This window comes from Neolamprologus multifasciatus, chromosome 14 (genome assembly GCF_963576455.1).
Source record: "Neolamprologus multifasciatus chromosome 14, fNeoMul1.2, whole genome shotgun sequence".
NCBI classification, from domain to species: domain Eukaryota; kingdom Metazoa; phylum Chordata; class Actinopteri; order Cichliformes; family Cichlidae; genus Neolamprologus; species Neolamprologus multifasciatus.
The window spans coordinates 5,754,134-5,771,706 of record NC_140452.1 but is presented as its reverse complement, the minus strand read 5'-3'; the positions used below and the strand labels follow the sequence as shown (position 1 = coordinate 5,771,706).

At 39.4% G+C, this 17,573-nt stretch overlaps 1 protein-coding gene across 1 annotated transcript; it reads right to left on the bottom strand.

Moving 5' to 3' along the window:
• Nucleotides 1-93: 93 nt before the first annotated feature.
• rabgef1l (RAB guanine nucleotide exchange factor (GEF) 1, like) lies at nucleotides 94-9,759 on the bottom strand. Its single transcript, XM_085130227.1, has 9 exons — nucleotides 9,613-9,759; nucleotides 8,607-8,780; nucleotides 8,268-8,440; nucleotides 6,517-6,695; nucleotides 5,810-5,891; nucleotides 5,564-5,696; nucleotides 5,318-5,409; nucleotides 3,700-3,956; nucleotides 94-2,461 (listed from the first exon to the last, which is right to left on the bottom strand). Exons 1-9 carry the CDS (start codon nucleotides 9,624-9,626, stop codon nucleotides 2,036-2,038), a joined length of 1,530 nt encoding a protein of 509 aa, XP_084986353.1. The 5' UTR covers nucleotides 9,627-9,759; the 3' UTR covers nucleotides 94-2,035.
• Nucleotides 9,760-17,573: the final 7,814 nt, after the last annotated feature.

The following is a 17,573-nucleotide window of genomic DNA, read 5'->3' as shown; positions in this document are numbered from 1 at the left end:
GATTTTGCATGTCAGGAACTTCATTCCTGACATGCAAAATCTTGACCATCACAGTCATGTGAAAAAAATTAAAAGGAACCACAACAGTCCATCTGACTTTTCTATTTTTATTAATCACACACCCATAGATGCAAATATACCAATACTGCCCCAATAAGTTACATTTAAATAAAAGACAGTATTCTGTTCATTTCTCCCATGTCACACAATAACAAACCTATAAGGTAACAAAGACGCGGTTTAAAATGTTTTGAAATACCTGATAAATGGCTTCTGCATACAGTGCAATAAGAATTTATTCAAGCGGTTAGTTTATGTCTGCATTAAGAGCTTTTTCTCAAAGCGAATTTTGACGGCAGCCAATTCTCAACAACAACAAAAATTAAACCTGGTTGGAAAGGGAAACTTTAGCTCGCGAGAAAAGGAAAAATGTGCCTCACATAATTCAAACAAACTTTCCTAAAAAGCTTCCTCCGCTTTAACACTGAGAAATTTAAAAAAGACAGTCGAACTAAATCTGTGCAACAAAGACGCTTTTAACTACTATACTATCAACCAATCTGCGCAATGACCTTCATTATTGAATGAAGTGCTTTAAAAGCAAACAAAAGTGCCATAAAATAAATTAAACTGGTTTTCCAAATTCTCCATGAGCCTCTGGAGTGATTCTGCCTCATTCTTACAGGGAAACAGCATCGTGCTGGTTTTTGTGCCCAATTCATTCACCTTCTTTCAGCAGACCTGCTCATAATGCTCTCTAAAGACGTCGACGACTCGATCATTAAAATTTATACATCTTCAAGCAAAGATTTTTTTTAAATCTACTGTAAATATTACAGGATTATCATCTCCTACTGCATCCAGAGGGAGGATTAACCAACACCGTATAGAAAAATAAAATCACTTCTGTACATCCAGCTTATGACTAGAATGAGGTCAGCCATGGAAAAAAAAAAAAAAAAAGTATTTCTACAGGTGTAACTGGAGGATTTGTCAACATTACTAGAACATGCAACACACACACACAGTTTCTCAACTCACGCACACACTTCTTTTTTCTGGCTATTTCTGTGAAGGGTTGTGAAACGCACACTAAACACAGCACACATTACAAACATGAGCTGGAGTTTCAGAGTTTTAGAGAGCGGCAAGTTGGTTATTGCATCATTGGGAGTTCCCTACCACCTCATTTACCCCCACCCCGCCCATCTAAAGTGTTATCTAAAGTGTAATGAAAATTATTGTTTGTTAGATACAACTTGGGAATTAAGGGCCAACGTAGCCCGGAGACATACGCTTAAAATAAATCCTCATCTGATAGTTTGAGAGTTATTATACATGTTTAAATATCGTCCATTTTATCCTCTCTGTACATAAAAGGGCGAAGAATAGCTGAGGTACTGAAGATGCCACAGTGGGTGACAAGCAGATGTGTTTCGGAAGAACTTGGAATGGAGTCACTCTCTTTCCACTGCTCAGCTGGATTGAGGATATCAGCAAGTCTAAAACTTTAACAGGAGCAGACTGTAACAGTGACAGGCCCCTGACTGAGTGTTGCTGGACTCCAGGACTCCACCTAGTGGTGCCTGGTGTTCAAAATAATCTCAAACTTTAGTAAATGCTCTTATTTGCTTTCTGGTGGAGAGTCAGGAGCATTCATACCACTCTAGCAGCTGCAGCCAGCCTAGCCGTGTCCACAGGTGACAGAAATCCACCACCAATGAACTGCTGATCTGTACGAAAGCTTCTACGCTTTGGTTTTTCTACAAACTAAATTACAACAAAACATTTAGCAGTGTTCAAACACGAGAGTGGCATCAAGCTTCTCATCTTACTCTCTCCAAGAAAGCAAATAAACGCACAACCCAAAAATAACAAACTTTTTTTTTTCCATTTGAAAGTGACATTGCTATAAGGTCTAGCTTCATGGCTTCTACAAGAAAAGGGTGGATGGAGAAAAGATTCTGGGAGTGTTGACTGGGATCTGTATCAGACAGCTGGAGGGAAAAGGGTCAGGGTGGAGTAAAGCTTTATATCAACCAGCAAACACTTGTGGCTGCAGTGGTGGTGGCAGGAGCTCATTCTCAACATTATCAGAGTCGATTGCTGATGAAGCTGCTGCAGTCCCACTTGCTGTGGGTGCAGCAGGGTTTTGCGTGTCGGGTGGAAAACTCTCCAGAACGCTCTGCACTTTCTGCTCCACTTCATCGGTCCAGTCAATGAGGTCACTCTCCAGCTGGCGAGCCTTCTCGATGACGCGCTCCTGCCTTTCCCCGAGCCCCGTCAGCAGATCCAGCCTTTTGTGGACCTGACTGAGAGCGCTGTTGCTGGAGGAAGAGGTGGCTCCGGAGGTGGGTGGCCAGTTTGGGGACGCCTGGCCCGACATGTAAAGCTCAAACTCCTCAGAGCTCAGGTTCAGAGACTGGCCATCCAACTTCTCAATGAAGGCCACTGCGCAGCACTGGGAAGACAGGAAGTAAGAGTGATTTTTAAAAAAAAAAAAAGAAATCTCAACCATGGATGTCATCCGTGGTTTAAATGTCACTAGTCGGTAACAGACTTACTAGTCCTTTAATCTGATTGTTAAAATTTTAAATTGATGCCCAATGGTGTTAAATGATTGTGTTCTAAGTCATAAATCTATTAATGCAGGCCTTACAATGCAGTATTAGAATGACATTTCGGATACAAGCGGTGGAAATTAGCCTTTTTCGAAAGGTGGATGTGCTCTGCCTTAGTGATGGGGTGTGGAGATCAATCAATCACGAGGAGTTCAGAGTATACCGCTGCTCCTCCACATCATAAGGAGATGGCTAAGGCTGTCGTCTCCTGGACAAGGTGTTCTGACATGTCCTATCAGAGAAGGTCCCAGCGACGCAAAACACGCTGGAGAGATTACATCTATTGGCTCGCCTGGGAAAGGCTCGATGTTTCCCAGATAAGCTGGAGGAGGTGACGAGAGGGAACTTTGAGCTTGTTTTTTGTTAAATTTTAGCTTTTATTCAAGTGGCTGTTGCACGACACAATCCTGATAATGCATGAAGCGAGGTGAAGCACAGACGCACAAGCGGTATATTAATTTTTCCATTAAGCTGTTCTCAAATTTAACTTACTGAGGGATTCTTAGTTTTACTAGTTGGTTAGCCTGATTTTTTCCCCTCATTTAGTTGAGTAAGAAATTGGTTGCCAGGAATTTTCCCTAATTAATACTATCAGTATTATTGCATCAGGAGGAACAGCTTATAGGCACTTCGACATCTTCTTTTACAACTCTGTTGAACACATCCATGTGATCTCTACACTGTGGTGTTTCAATTATTTTGGAGCTTTTTGTTTTTAATCTATGCAAATGGGATTTTTTTTTCCAAATTAAAAGTTGCTACAAAGGAAAAAAAACTGATTAATAGAAAAATGTCATTAACTAAACGGACTAAACTACAAGGATTTTGGCAATTTTTGTCAGAAAATGTTTTTAAAAAGTGATGACTGAACTTTAAAAGGTGTAGTTTTGTATTGCTGCTGAAGGATACTGAATTTTACAGAACGTCTCTGACTCAGCCATCTCTTATAGCAAAAAAAAAAAATAATAGAAAACAGGTCAGAATAACACAAAACAACCTCAAAGCACTAACCCATAACTGAAAAACTACAGACAAACACTGATAAGCCACATAAATGCACTTGTACTAATTTCCTCACCAGATTGGTGAAATAGTAGCCGTCCTCTCCAGTCATGAGTCTGCTGGGGTTGCAGAAACGGGTGATGTATTGGATGTTGGAGTGCAGTCGCGGTGGGTTTGCTTTCAGCACGATGTAGATCAGTGTGGGGAGGAAGTCGTCTGCAGATGCAGCCTCTTTCTTGCTGACTTTGATGGCGTTGAAGATGTGCTTGCTGCAACGAGTAATGCATGCCAGCTTGTTCTTGGGAACGCGCTTCGAATCCATTTCGATCACGTCTGAAACAAAAGAGAAGACAAACAGAACATTAATCTGGAAGTTTTGTCTTATCAGCACTATAAGGAAGGTTTTCACCAGCGTACTACAAGCTCAGCATCCTGCAGGTCCTAAGCATCAGTAGCATCTTTGGATAAAAGCTACAAGCAGTATGTTAGATCAGCGGTCTCCAACCTTTTTTGCACCACGGACCGGTTTGTGCTCGACAATATTTTCACGGACCGGCCTTTAAGGTGTCGCGGATAAATACAACAAAATAAAACTAGTACCGGTACCGAAAAAAAGAAGATTTATTCATAACACACGTGAAAAGACCAAGGAAAACCAAGTTAACGATACAAACGATAACAAAATAACGTTGAAAACCGATAAAAACCCTGAAAACCATACATTTCACACCTGAGCCTCAACTCTCGCGGCCCGGTACCAAACGACTCACGGACCAGTACCGGTCCGAGGCCCGGGGGTTGGGGACCGCTGGGTTAGATGATGTATCATATCAGCCCTCTGTTCAAGTTTATTTTTAACACATGCAAAAGTAGTCTGAAAAAAATTACACAGAAGTAAAAATTAAAAGAGGAATAAATATTATTTTCTGACTTATGTCCACCACTCAACGTAGTTTAACACTCTGGAGTCTAGTGTATAACTGACCATTTCAGACTACTTTTGATTTCACCTTTATATTTCAAATGTATAATCTATTTATCTTTCCTTGTTTGGTATCATTCTTTTCAGCACAACTTCACAGTTATTTTCTCTTTTTGATTTACTGTGTCAACACAACTGAACTAAAAATCACAAAAAACAAATCAATCAATAAATAAAAATAAAATACATTTTTAAAAAGTAGGAAATAGTTACATACATAAATAGTTACGATAGTTACAAACTTGGGTGCCCACATCGCCCACCCGCCCAGCAGGGTGACGACAATACCCCATCAGCCCTTTATAGCTAAGGGATAAAAAGCATGGTGTAAATTATTTATCTCTGGCTTTACTTGGCCAATCAACACAATTGATAAAATTGATATATAGTTTAAAGTCCACACTTAAGAAACAAGCTGAAACTGGGACTCAGCAAAGCTTTGTCTTGCTTCTACATCATCTAAATCAGTCGTGTGATCTGGACGCAACGGTGTGTCAGACGAGTTCAGAGGGTTAACACACAAGTTCCTCTCTCTTCCCGCTGTAAGTGGAAAATAAAAGTACTGTCTTTCTTCTAATGTGTGCACAGCTCCTAACCCTCTATCCCCCTGACTGCATAATCAGCCAGGTGTCAGAATGTTCCTGGTGGAAACCCTCTGTGAGAGCGCGAGATGTCCTGTTTTGTTCTTAAACAAAACGAGTATGAGACAAACCTGTGATGGCTTTGACGACGCTGTCAGAAACCTCAGGGATCTCCTCATCTACAGGAACACACAGCATCTCAATGGTGACCCAGTGCAGGGCTCTGTAATAAATCATTCAGTACTTCAGTCCCAGAGTAGTATGCAATATGATGTGTTTTTACCTGCAGCAGTACTTCCTTGTTATTATCAAAAAATACATTTATTTAAAACAAACAAAAAATCTTTTAAGTGTTGTGACGACTTTTGTCTGCGAACCTGATCCTCTTCTGAATTGCCAGGTCTTTCTTCTCATCATCAGTTGTTTCTGGACAGAAGGCTTCCTTGTAGAGACGAGTCATTATGTACTTTTCGACTTCATCCATAATACACTCTACTTGATCAGACGAACCTACAAAAAGAAGCCCAGAGAATAGAGATATTAAATCAAAATCATACCCAGTAATACTGTTAATATTTTTTATTTAAAGCAGATTCTTGTTGGGTGTAAGAGTGACGCAGCACCTTTGAACTGGGTCTGGAGGCGCTCTGAAAGGTTCTGGTAGAAGTCCTGCACGCACTCTGACAGCTCATCAGCTCCAATGTCCTGAATTAAGAATAAGAAATAATATAAATTCAGCCTTGATATAACTGGAGTGTAAAACTTTGATAGTCTTGAAGATATTACCTGCAGAAAACACAAGGGCATATTAAATGGATACATTCATAATACATCTGATCAACAACATTTACTAGCAGTTCTGCTTGAACTTCAAACTACTTGCCACGGGAGCGTGACTGTGTTATCTGCTGCTCCCATCATCGCTGCTGCCATTTCACTTCAGTTTGAATCAACTCTCAAGATTCTCACAAAAGACCTTCAATTTTTTTTTCAAACTATATTTTATTTAGATTCACTTTTTTGTATTTTCTATTTAATCGAGCTCATTCTTCATACCAATCTGAGCTTCTTTGATTTAGGACATTGTATTTGTTTTTCATGTTTTACCTGCTGTAACGCAGGGATTTCCCAACTTTTGGGTTTAAAAAAAAGTAAATCTTTCCTTACAACACAAAAATAATGCCTTTACCATTTGATTTGAAGCCAATTTGAAGTGGTTAACTATAACTGCTACACCAGTGTTGTGTGAATTTGAGTATGAACATGAAATGAAAACTGAATTTTCACAGTTTTGAGTTATTTGAGTCTTGTATAGCTAATCAAAACCCACCCTCTTGTAGACCATGGTCTCAGTGAAGGCCCGACACTGTTTGAAGATCTCCCTGCCAGACTTCAGAGGCTTAAGAAAATCAATAAACTCTCGTGTCGCGATGTCACTGTCCACAGATGACTTTCGGCTTGTGGATGAGCTGGGGCTTGGGCTGGACTGCGGGTCAAAAGGAGCAGCATCTGCAGAATGATAATTTAATGTCGCTTTAATCAGGTACAGATACTTCAAGTATGTATTCTTAATCGCTCAAAACCACATACAGCAGCTAGTGCTGTACCAGAAAAAGAACACATTTATCCAACCAGATTGTATTTAGGTTAAACTAAACAGGCCTCTTCAACAGGGCAAAGATCACTACACACACAAATCTGTGCGTGTAGTGATTTTCCAGCTAAACGGGTAAATTGTAAAGCATTAAGGCAAAGAAATACTTTTACTGACACAAACTCATTTTCATTATATCCTCATTTTCTCAACAGCATTGTAAACTTTTAACACTATAAAGACACAAAATATAGATTAAAACTATAATAGCACTTCATAATGCAGCACAGTAACAACATGGTAATAATGTGGTGTCAATTTATTACAGAAACTAGAAAGTGCTTCCAGATAAAGTTTCTACTTTCGTTATTAGAGAAAATGTCCATCCACTAATTAAAGGATTAAACATAATTTTTACATTATTACCTTCACACATACAAGAACTTTAAAGTAATCTTGAAGGTGGCTTATAACAGCATAATATGAAAACATCTGCCAAATTTACATAATTATTATCAGCCTACTTCAATAATTAAAGTCCCTATATTAACATTTTAATCCAAATACTGCACGTGTTTTTCAGATATCTTAATCAGATTTCGTGGCAACTCTTGAAAGAGGAGAAGCTGAAATAGTTGTTATTGTATTTATAACCAAAGTTTTACTTTATGATTTTGCCTCAATATAATGCTTGGCGGTATATTTTCATGCATATATAACATATTATTGACTGTTAAAGAGTGCTGAGGCGCGTATTGAGAGGGAAACTCTATTAACTGAATAGCTTTATACTTGCTGGGGGAATATTCTTCTCACTGAGGTTTCTAATCATTTTCCACTAAATTTAACATAAAGAAAACCATTAATACTTTAACATTAACTCTCTTCAACAGGGCAGACATCATAACGCACAAACCGCTGTGACAAATAATGACACATTTACAAAATTACACTGCCAAACCACATGCTGGGTAATGCTAGCATGCCACGTAGCACAACAGCTGGGAGGAGCAGCATTACTACGTGAAAGAACAGTAAAGACAAATGTGGAATGAAGAAATGAGACCAGAGTCGCAGCAAAATAACTTGTGACCGATGGAGGAGCTTTGTCTGCTGTTTGGAAATTTCTTCTTTTTCTCCTGTTTTTTTTTCTTTTCTTTTTTAATTCCTCAGCTTTAAAAATGACTCCTTTTACTTAATTTCTGATCATGCTGCTCTCTGTGAGTGGGGCAGCTAATTAATGCTAACCAACCAGATGTTTAAGAATACAGTGACAACAAAAACATGGATTACATAAAATCAAAGGAGTCCTGTTAACGATTGATTCTTATTCTCTGTGCTAAATATTTTATTTTTGTAGCAGATATTAAATGTAGAATATTTATCCTTTTTTGGATTTATTTTATTTTATCGGGATGTTATTACTGAGCTGCAACATAAAGCCCTACCAGAGTTTCTAGCAGCTGCCTGTTTGCTACAGTACATACCTTTTTTTGGTGGTGTTTTTGTGGACGGAATAAAAAACTTTGTGACCGTGTTGACTTTGCTGGACTTTTCTTTAGTCTTTCTCTCCTCAAACTTGCTAAAAGGTGTAATGGAAGGCTGTGATTGGGTCTTCTGTTGTCGACTTGCATATGCTTCTTCTTCCTCTCTCTGCAACCTGTGAGGAAGAAAATTAAAAAGAATAGTAGAACTGTAATACTGCGCAGCTGGACAGCCTACTGTAAGAGGAAGCTGAGTAAATCTAGCGGTAAGAGAACAGAACAGCTTCTAACAACATTGTTTTTCTGAGTAGTCTCACATAGGAGACAAGAAGGCAAACAAACCTTTCAGCGAGTGCCCAGTCCTCCTGAATCTGTTTTTGCTTTTCTCGCTGATTTTCTTCTCGCCAGCACTTTGAGCACAGGCCTTGCCAAGCAGTGTTGCCATAAAAACCACATCCTTTTTTGCATAGCAGCTCTGATTGGTCCAGATGGATCCCACGCCGCTGGCTCATCATTCTTTAAAAGGAAGGACTACTGAGTGGAGACAGAAGTGATAAAACTTTAAAAACTTGAACAGCAAGTTCAATATTTGAACAGCAAGTTCAAATATTTAGATTTGCTATATCTAAATATACTACAAATACATTCTATAATGCACAAAGCCTGAGAACGTCATTCTGTCGTTGCAGCTGGACTTAAACTCCTTTATATTTATTTTTACTACTGTGAAACTTACTGTAGTATACGTTTTACTTATAATTATTAGTGAAGACGAGCTTTAATTTGAGTCAACTGCACAATCACATAACACTCAAAGAGGCCTGCAAAGCTTTAAGGTTACTCTATTTCAAAGCAGCTCTGTATATGCTAATGTTATTCCCTTCATTTCACAATCGTTGTGTTTTGTTGATAATGCATTACTCCTAGTAATGCTGAGAGGCGAATTTCTACTTAACAAGTCGCGACAGCTTCATTATACGCCTTAAATGTGTACTGAGGATTCAAACAGACTTTTATTTTGGTCAGAAACTTTTAAAAAATACTTCTTCTGACATTAAAGTTTGCCGACTGCTGGGTTGTACTAAAGGAATGCCCCCAGCTATGAGCTAAGCTGTGATTAGCACGCTAATAGTCGGTGTAGGACTCTGAAGCTTACCCTTTCCAAACACCGCTGTCTCTTAGCGACAAATGTATCCTGGAGTTTCTAACAGACCCTTTTAGCCTTTGTTACGGTCCAGAATGACAATTTAATAAGCTAATCTATAGCCAGCCAATGTAACCAGTGCTAACACAAGCTAATTACTGAGCTATCGTAGCTCGCTAAGACTGCAAGCCAGGTCAACGTTACGTTACTACGTACATTTCGTGTCAACGTACGCAAAGCTTTCTTGTAACGCTATCTTCAGTTGCTCTCCTCTTTTACATTAGCCTAACAGCTAGCTTCGCCCCAAACCCATTTTCTAGCTGTTATTTCTTCTTCTCCGCTTTTTAAAAAACATAGTATACAAATAACTTTAAACAGCTTAGCGCCACCTAGAGTAAACATTCAAGAAGTTTACCTCCGTATGAAATGAAATGAAAGAAAAGAAAAGAAAAGAAAAGAAAAGAAAAGAAAAGAAAAGAAAAGAAAAGAAAAGAAAAGAAAAGAAAAGAAAAGAAAAGAAAATAGTAAAGCATTTGAAATAATTTAAAATAACAGCAGCAATACCATAGGCCTACATAAAAAGCACACAAAGGTATTTGCATTAGTATATGTCTGTTGTGTGTTATTTATTCAATATTCTTGACTGTGAAAACAATATTGATTCATAATTTCTTAATCTTCATGCCAGAGGGAGAGCAGACAGTCATGCGAATAGGTTTAGTCCTTTATGACTCTGCAGTGATTAGTACTAATACTTCAGAGTAAGAAGGTCCTGGGTTCAAATCCAATTTGCATGTTCTTCCGGTGACTTTGAGGGTTCTCTCTGAGTGCTAGTCTTTTCAGAAATATTTATCAGTTGAGGCTGTTTTTATAATTCTGTGAACTACCACAATGGGTTTAAAATAAAGGATGCTAGCTTTCTAAATTTTGAGTACAACAGGTCAGTAACAGCTCCTTTGGTTTGTGCATGTCAATTGCCTTTCCTTATTTAGAGTGCCTTCAAGTAGCTTGCCTTGTTGTTTGAAAGCTGTATAATGTGTTGGTCTGTTTAAGAATGAGTCAGCAAAGCAATACTCCCTACTTCAGCTTCAGAGTGGCTTCATTGGTATCGAGTCATTTCAGAAAAAGAAAAATCACTGAGTGAATAAAATGGTTAACAGCCTCCAGCAAGCATGAAAAAGGGCTTTCACCTCATTTCTATTCTCGCAAAGAGAAAAAATTGTCTGTGGCGATGTTGTGATTTGTGTTTCTGAATCTACTGGACAACTGCAGAACAAGATTTTCCCCCAGATTCTTCTGAACTTCTTCCCCTTGCTGTCTCCCCATATAATTATATTCCATAGGGGGTGCTCAGAACTCAGAACTCAGAAGATCTTTAGGCCATACTTGTTTGGCATGCATTGTAGAAACTTGCACCTCCCTGTGAACGGCACAAGCTGTTCATCTAAAATGACACAATCACTGGTGATCAATCGCCCTCTGAATGTTGAGTGCTGTTTGTTATTTCTTACAGTGTAAAATAATCTTCTTAAGGGATGACATATAATATATAATCCTTATAGTCACAGTTGATAAGAATCAGTTTCCCATGAAACTTAATAGGAAATAAATGCCTTAAGACTTCAGGCCTTAAGACCAAAGATATTTGTAAAGAATTTGTAAATATCTGTAAAGAAACACAGAATTTAAATCAGGCAGAGATCTGAACTCTGGGACCACAAAGCACCGTGTTTCTCTTCTTTTACTGCTGTAGATTTGCTGGGCTTGTCGTGTTTTCTGACCCAATTTCAGCCAGGATTTAGATGTCAGACAGGTGGTCTCACATTGGACGCTATAATACTTTGGTATGTACAGCAGTTTGCATCAGTCTAGTGACTAGAAGGTGTCCAGGCCATGTGGCTGTAAAACAAGTGCAAATATCAGCTGTGCTCTGCGTGGAGACGTTTCTTTTTAAAATGACTGTATTTCATTCACTGAAAGTGTTTTGTATTTTATCTGAAGCCTCTACAGAAACAATTTGAATGAAAGACAAACACTTTTCTCAAAATGTAGACATGTTCCACTAGATGGCGCCAAAGTGACTCAAATTACTTGACGTTAGGACATACGGAGCCAATTGTTTCTTTATTATAATCCCCTTACAGTTAATTTAATCATTTCCATCCTTTTAAAAAAAGATGGAAATGATTAAAAAGCTCCTAAACGTGTCAAATCTTGACAGTCTGACAGTCTATTAAAAAAAAGTGTTTATTTCTCGGGGTTTTATTCTTGAAGACTTTGACAAGTGCTACTATCAAAACAAGTGATGCAACAAACCGCACGTCTCTCTGTCAAAGCATCAGGGGGGAGCAAAGGTCCTTATATGGAGCTCGAGGTGACCAGTGGAAAAAAAGATGTCAGAGTTTTGAAAACATTAGCAGCCGTTTCTCGCCTGGTTTCGCTTTCAGTAGCTTTGTGTAGCTTTGTGGTTGAAATGTGCTGTTGTGGGAAAGGTGGCGAGTCCCTACTAGTGTGGGGACTCCCGTGGGTGTTGTAACCAGGCAACAGAGACGATGCCTGCCAGCTGTAAACAGAAAGGTTTGGTGCTTATGCAGCATCTGCCTGGAATTACCCCCTGATGCATATTCAGGAGAGGCAAAGTGACAAAACAAGGTCTGAAAGTGAGGCATAAAGTGCCATATTCGGTGTTTTTTTCCTTTTTTGGTAGGCTGTCACACAGGAGCATCCGTCACATTCAGCTTCACTCACTTTAAGCTAAACCAGACATTGAAGTTATGGATGTTTGACCATAAAACTCCCCATCACCAGCTGGTTCTGGATCAAACTCACGGCCGGTCCTTGATTAATTAAACTGGTGTGACCAGTATTTCCTTCACATACGTGGGGCAGCATCATCCGTGATTAAACCTGTGATGTCTAAGCCTTAAGTCCTCACCATAACTGCATGATATATTATGTTCTCCCAAGTCCTGGTAATCACTGGACAAAATAGTGATCATAATAATTCTTACTGTGAGGCATCAAAACTACATTTCCCCCCAGAAAGTGTTTTATTCTCACGTCTAAAAGAATGAATACGAGTTGGGGTCATCAACTTTGACCGGATTTGCTATCTGTAGTGCAGTAAACTGAGTATTCAGCACTGTATGTGTATTTTATTCCAAATGCAGATGCTTTTTGTGAAAGGGAAATCTGACGGTTGTTTTTAAGGAAGTAATTTAGCTCTGTTTTTGTTGACTAAGTGCTTTCATTTCCTAAGATTTTCTGGTTTGGTGACCTTAACCTTAGAGGGTGGAACAACCCAGATAAAATTAGCCAGATGTGCTATAAACTGCTCCATGGTATTTTACTCCAAATTTAACCATGAAAAAACAGTGTTGTATTTAATAAGAGTTGAATCTGCTGATTGATGTCATAGTTTGGTCATTTTCTCACAGATGTCTTTACAGTCTGACTTGTTTCTACAGCCGAGGAGTCGACCCCTGCTGCCCGTAAGGTTTCCACACAGGAAGTGATGTATCTCTATAAGCCTAGCTTTTGGAATATAGAGGATCTGATCTGATCAGTAGATAGGAGTGTGAACATGAGTGAGATCAGACAAATACACAGGTGCCACCCACAATTTAAGAAATCTCTGCTGACGAGACGAAACCCTCCCCCTCACAGAAGCATCTAGAGCATTTAAAATATGTCGAGTGACAAAAATGACAGACTGTGACTCTGAGAGGAGCCTGATTTTATACAGATGCTGAAAGTCACTAAAAGAATGCCAATAGCGAAGACAAAGAAGCTGTGATCACCTGCTTGTTGTGTGAGAAACATGCAAGAAAGTCTCTGTCAGAGGTCCAACACAAGTCACATCACACCCCGGCACCACCCCCAGGCAGCACAGGTACCCCGAAAGTGGGAGCCTTAAGTTAGACACCCCTGCTGTAATGTTTTTAGCACCATGTCAATCAGCTTCAGTCGCTCATCTTGAAGTTTAAAGAGTTATTTTGCCAATAATGATTAGAAATCGCTGAATATGATTGACTTTCTGTATTTAGGCACAGATATAATAGAAGTGACCGAGCTTTTTGTCTCTGATTGTCTCACCATTTCATGTTAGAACTGTTTTTTAACTCTTTGCACAAGACTCATTTCTAATCTCTGGCCTTTAAGTTGAGCTAAACCTTGACATCAGGTAATTGGTTTTGTTTTTTGTCATTTTATTACTGGCTGCCTGTGAAACATTATGGCCAACCCGTGTCGTTTGAAATGCGCTACACACAGTGTTGGGGAGTAACGGAATACATGTACCGCCGTTACGTATTTAAAATACAAAATATGAGTAACTGTATTCCGTTATAGTTACCGTTTAAAAAGGTGGTATTTAGAATACAGTTACTTTGTTGAAATAAATGGATTACACGGCGGTACTTCCCTGTTTCATATTGTCGCGGGTCAGGACTGTTTAGGTTTTGTTTGACAGCTACGTTCTGTTGTTCCAGGCGGCAGCGTTACGGTTGCCATGGTTACAGGGTGACGCTCTCTCTCTGCGTGTTTCCTGGGTGAGAGAGGCCTTTTTGTTGTTGTGCTAAGCTAATAGGCAGAATGCTACAGGTATAGCTCTAAAGAATGTAGCATCATAGGCAGTGTAGTCCGTGCTGCAGGGAGAATGGACTGCCATACACGTTATGCGTCTGTGAGCGAGGGAGGGAGAGAAAGGAAAAGTACGAGCTGTCATCGAGCAAAAACGGGAGCTGGAAGCATGTAAATATAATAATAACCACTGCAGCCAAGAAGAGAGCCTGACGAGCCCAGTTGTAAGTAAGCTATTAAGACTCGACTGTACACCGTGTTCGTGTTTTCCTCCAAAAACAATAAGTTCCGTTGGAGCAGCCTTTCAACGCCTCTCTCTGTCTCTCGCTAGCAAAGTTGACCCAGACAACAAAGTAAAGCTAGTTTTCGGCTACGAGCCCGACACAGAACCCGACGTATTAGCCAGAGGTCCCTTTACTACGGTTCGGAGCCGCGGACCTTCAGTAACAGTAATAAATCACAGCAATAGTACATTCATGTAGTTGTAAACAGCATGATAATATATTAAGTAATCCAAAGTATTCAGAATACGTTACTCTCATTGAGTAACGTAACGGAATACGTTACAGAATACATTTTGGGGCATGTATTCTGTATTCTGTAATGGAATACATTTTAAAAGTAACCTTCCCAACACTGCCTACACAAGTAAATTTGACCTTGATCTAAAAATTAGTTCTCCCCCAGACTTCTGTCATCAAACACTTGCTCACAGGTCTGATTGTTGAGTTTTCTCTCTAATATTGTGAAAAGCACACTGAGAAACTCATTCCTGTGATTTGGCTTTATATAAATAGAACTGAACGGATTTTTCACTTACAGGAATGCATTGCATCAGTTGTGTACATCTAATTGCTGTGGCGTAACTACAGGAGGGAAAAAAATCGATTTAATGAAAAGCCAGCATGAGTTCATCTGAGAGATACCACTGAAAGTTTAAACTTGAAGCTGAGGTTGAAGCTCTTCAGCCTCCTCTTTTTCGTCTTTCCACAACACATGACTCACTCTCTCGGCTCAGCACTCGCCAGATACTCCACAGACATACTGAGATATCTGCATGTCCCAGAAATGTAAAGTTCAGACCATTTCTGTTTGAAGCCAGAGACAGAAACTGGTGGTTTATTAGGCCGAGGAAAAAAGGGAAGATTAAGATCAGCACTTTTTTTTTTCTTGAGAGTTACTGGTGGCTTAAAAAGGGGCCATTCACTAGAAGAACCTCCAATGATAAGGACATGTTTGGTTTTTGTTTGGTTTTTAGGAGTAAGCGATAAGGTGCCAGGCGTTAAGTGGTTTCTGCTTCTCAGATTTGAGATTATAATTCTCGGCTGTGTGAATTCAGACATTAAAACAAACAATTATGTGATTATTAGACAAAATCATCCAAAGATGAACTGATTAAAATTGAATTTATCCTCCAAAGGAAGCTGCCTGATCAATCCTGGGTTTAAGCAAAAAAAGCTTTTCCTTCATACAAGATGAAAATCTTAAAAAGCCCTTACTGTCTAAGGCAAACGGATCCAGTGGACAAGTCTAGACAGGTCTTAGCAGCTGGTTATGCAGCACGCTTTCACAGGAAACAAAGTGCATCTCTCTCTGTTTACATAGGATCAAAGGTCTTAGAGATGAGCTCAGTGTGGAGTTTCCCAGAGGCTGTAACTGGAGTATGCTCCAGGGTGATGGATGGGGCCAACAAACGTTAACTTCTGCTTTAATTAACCTGAAGAAAACGGATGCACACAGTCAAATGCGGATGTTAAAGCACAGCTACAACGATCTCTTTACCACTCAGCAAACACAAGTGTATAAAAATGTGTTAATAACTTGTGTCATGATCATTTAAAAAGGGCAGACACTAAAAGCAACAATGGGAACCACTTTATAAAGGGATGAAAACTAAATATTCGTATTAAATGCTACTGCTGAAAAAGCCTTCTAAGCTTGATTTAAGAAAATATTAGTAATTTTTTTTTTTTTTTAAAAGGACACCTGCTGTCAGTTCTATTGGGACATTAATAAAAATTGCTGGTGCTTAATAAGTCTTAAAATTAGGCAAATACAACCTCCGATGAATGAGTTACACTGCACCATTACTTATTTGACCAAATGCAGGGGCAGTGTGAGAAGAACTGAGTACACCCCATGATTTAAAGCCTGGAGATCTGCTTTTAGTAGCAATAACTTTAAATAAATAAATAATTTTGGACCACTGTTCGTGACCTAAGGCTTAAACGTGACCTAAACATACTAACAGAGAGTCTGAGATTTAACCCTTCTGCATTTTTTGTAATTTTTCTGCACAGTCTGACTTTGGAGGACTGAATGATGGACTTCAGATTATTTAGAAATGGCCTTACAACCATCCCCAAACTGATGGGAAGCAACAGTTGCTTCTCTAAGATCATTGCTGATGTCTATCCTCCTCTCAGTGGTGTATTAACACACATCTGAATGCTCCAGACCAGCAAACTGACATAGAGGTTCATAGAGGTCCTCACAATTAATTTTTTATTAGGAGCACTTGGCTAATCCTTTCCTTTTAATCCCTATGGAGGCAGTAAGGGTGTACTTAGTTTTTCCTCGCACTGCTTTGGCATCTTGGCCTTTGTTAAGTAATGAACCTGTGTAATACTTAATGCTGTGTCAATCATTTTTCGGTGTATTACCCTTGTTTTATGACGTGGTAAGGTCAAGATTATTGTTATTATGTCCCAAAATGTAAAGCCTTAGTTCTCTGTTATACTTATGCTCCACATTTTTATTCTTGGACTCTACCCGAGTTTGTTTGCATGACAGCTCAAAATCAATAATTCCTTATTTATCGTATACTGGATCTTTGTGAAGCCCCTCGGCCTCTGTGACCATGTTAAGTATATCTCCGCTCACTGTCATCACCAGTGTTGGGGAGTAACGGAATACATGTACCGCCGTTACGTATTTAAAATACAAAATATGAGTAACTGTATTCCGTTACAGTTACCGTTTAAAAAGGTGGTATTTAGAATACAGTTACTTTGTTGAAATAAATGGATTACACGGCGGTACTTCCCTGTTTCATATTGTCGCGGGTCAGGACTGTTTGGGTTTTGTTTGACAGCTACGTTCTGTTGTTCCAGGTGGCAGCGTTACGGTTGCCATGGTTACAGGGTGACGCTCTCTCTCTGCGTGTTTCCTGGGTGAGAGAGCGCCTGTTGTTGTTGTTGTGCTAAGCTAATAGGCAGAATGCTACAGGTATAGCTCTAAAGAATGTAGCATCATAGGCAGTGTAGTCCGTGCTGCAGGGAGAATGGACTGCCATACCCGTTATGTGTCTGTGAGCGAGGGAGGGAGAAAAAGGAAAAGTACGAGCTGTTATCGAGCAAAAACGGGAGCTGGAAGCATGTAAATATAATAATAACCACTGCAGCCAAGAAGAGAGCCTGACGAGCCCAGTTGTAAGTAAGCTATTAAGACTCGACTGTACACCGTGTTCGTGTTTTCCTCCGAAAACAATAAGTTCCGTTGGAGCAGCCTTTCAACGCCTCTCTCTGTCTCTTGCTAGCAAAGTTGACCCAGACAACAAAGTAAAGCTAGTTTTCGGCTATGAG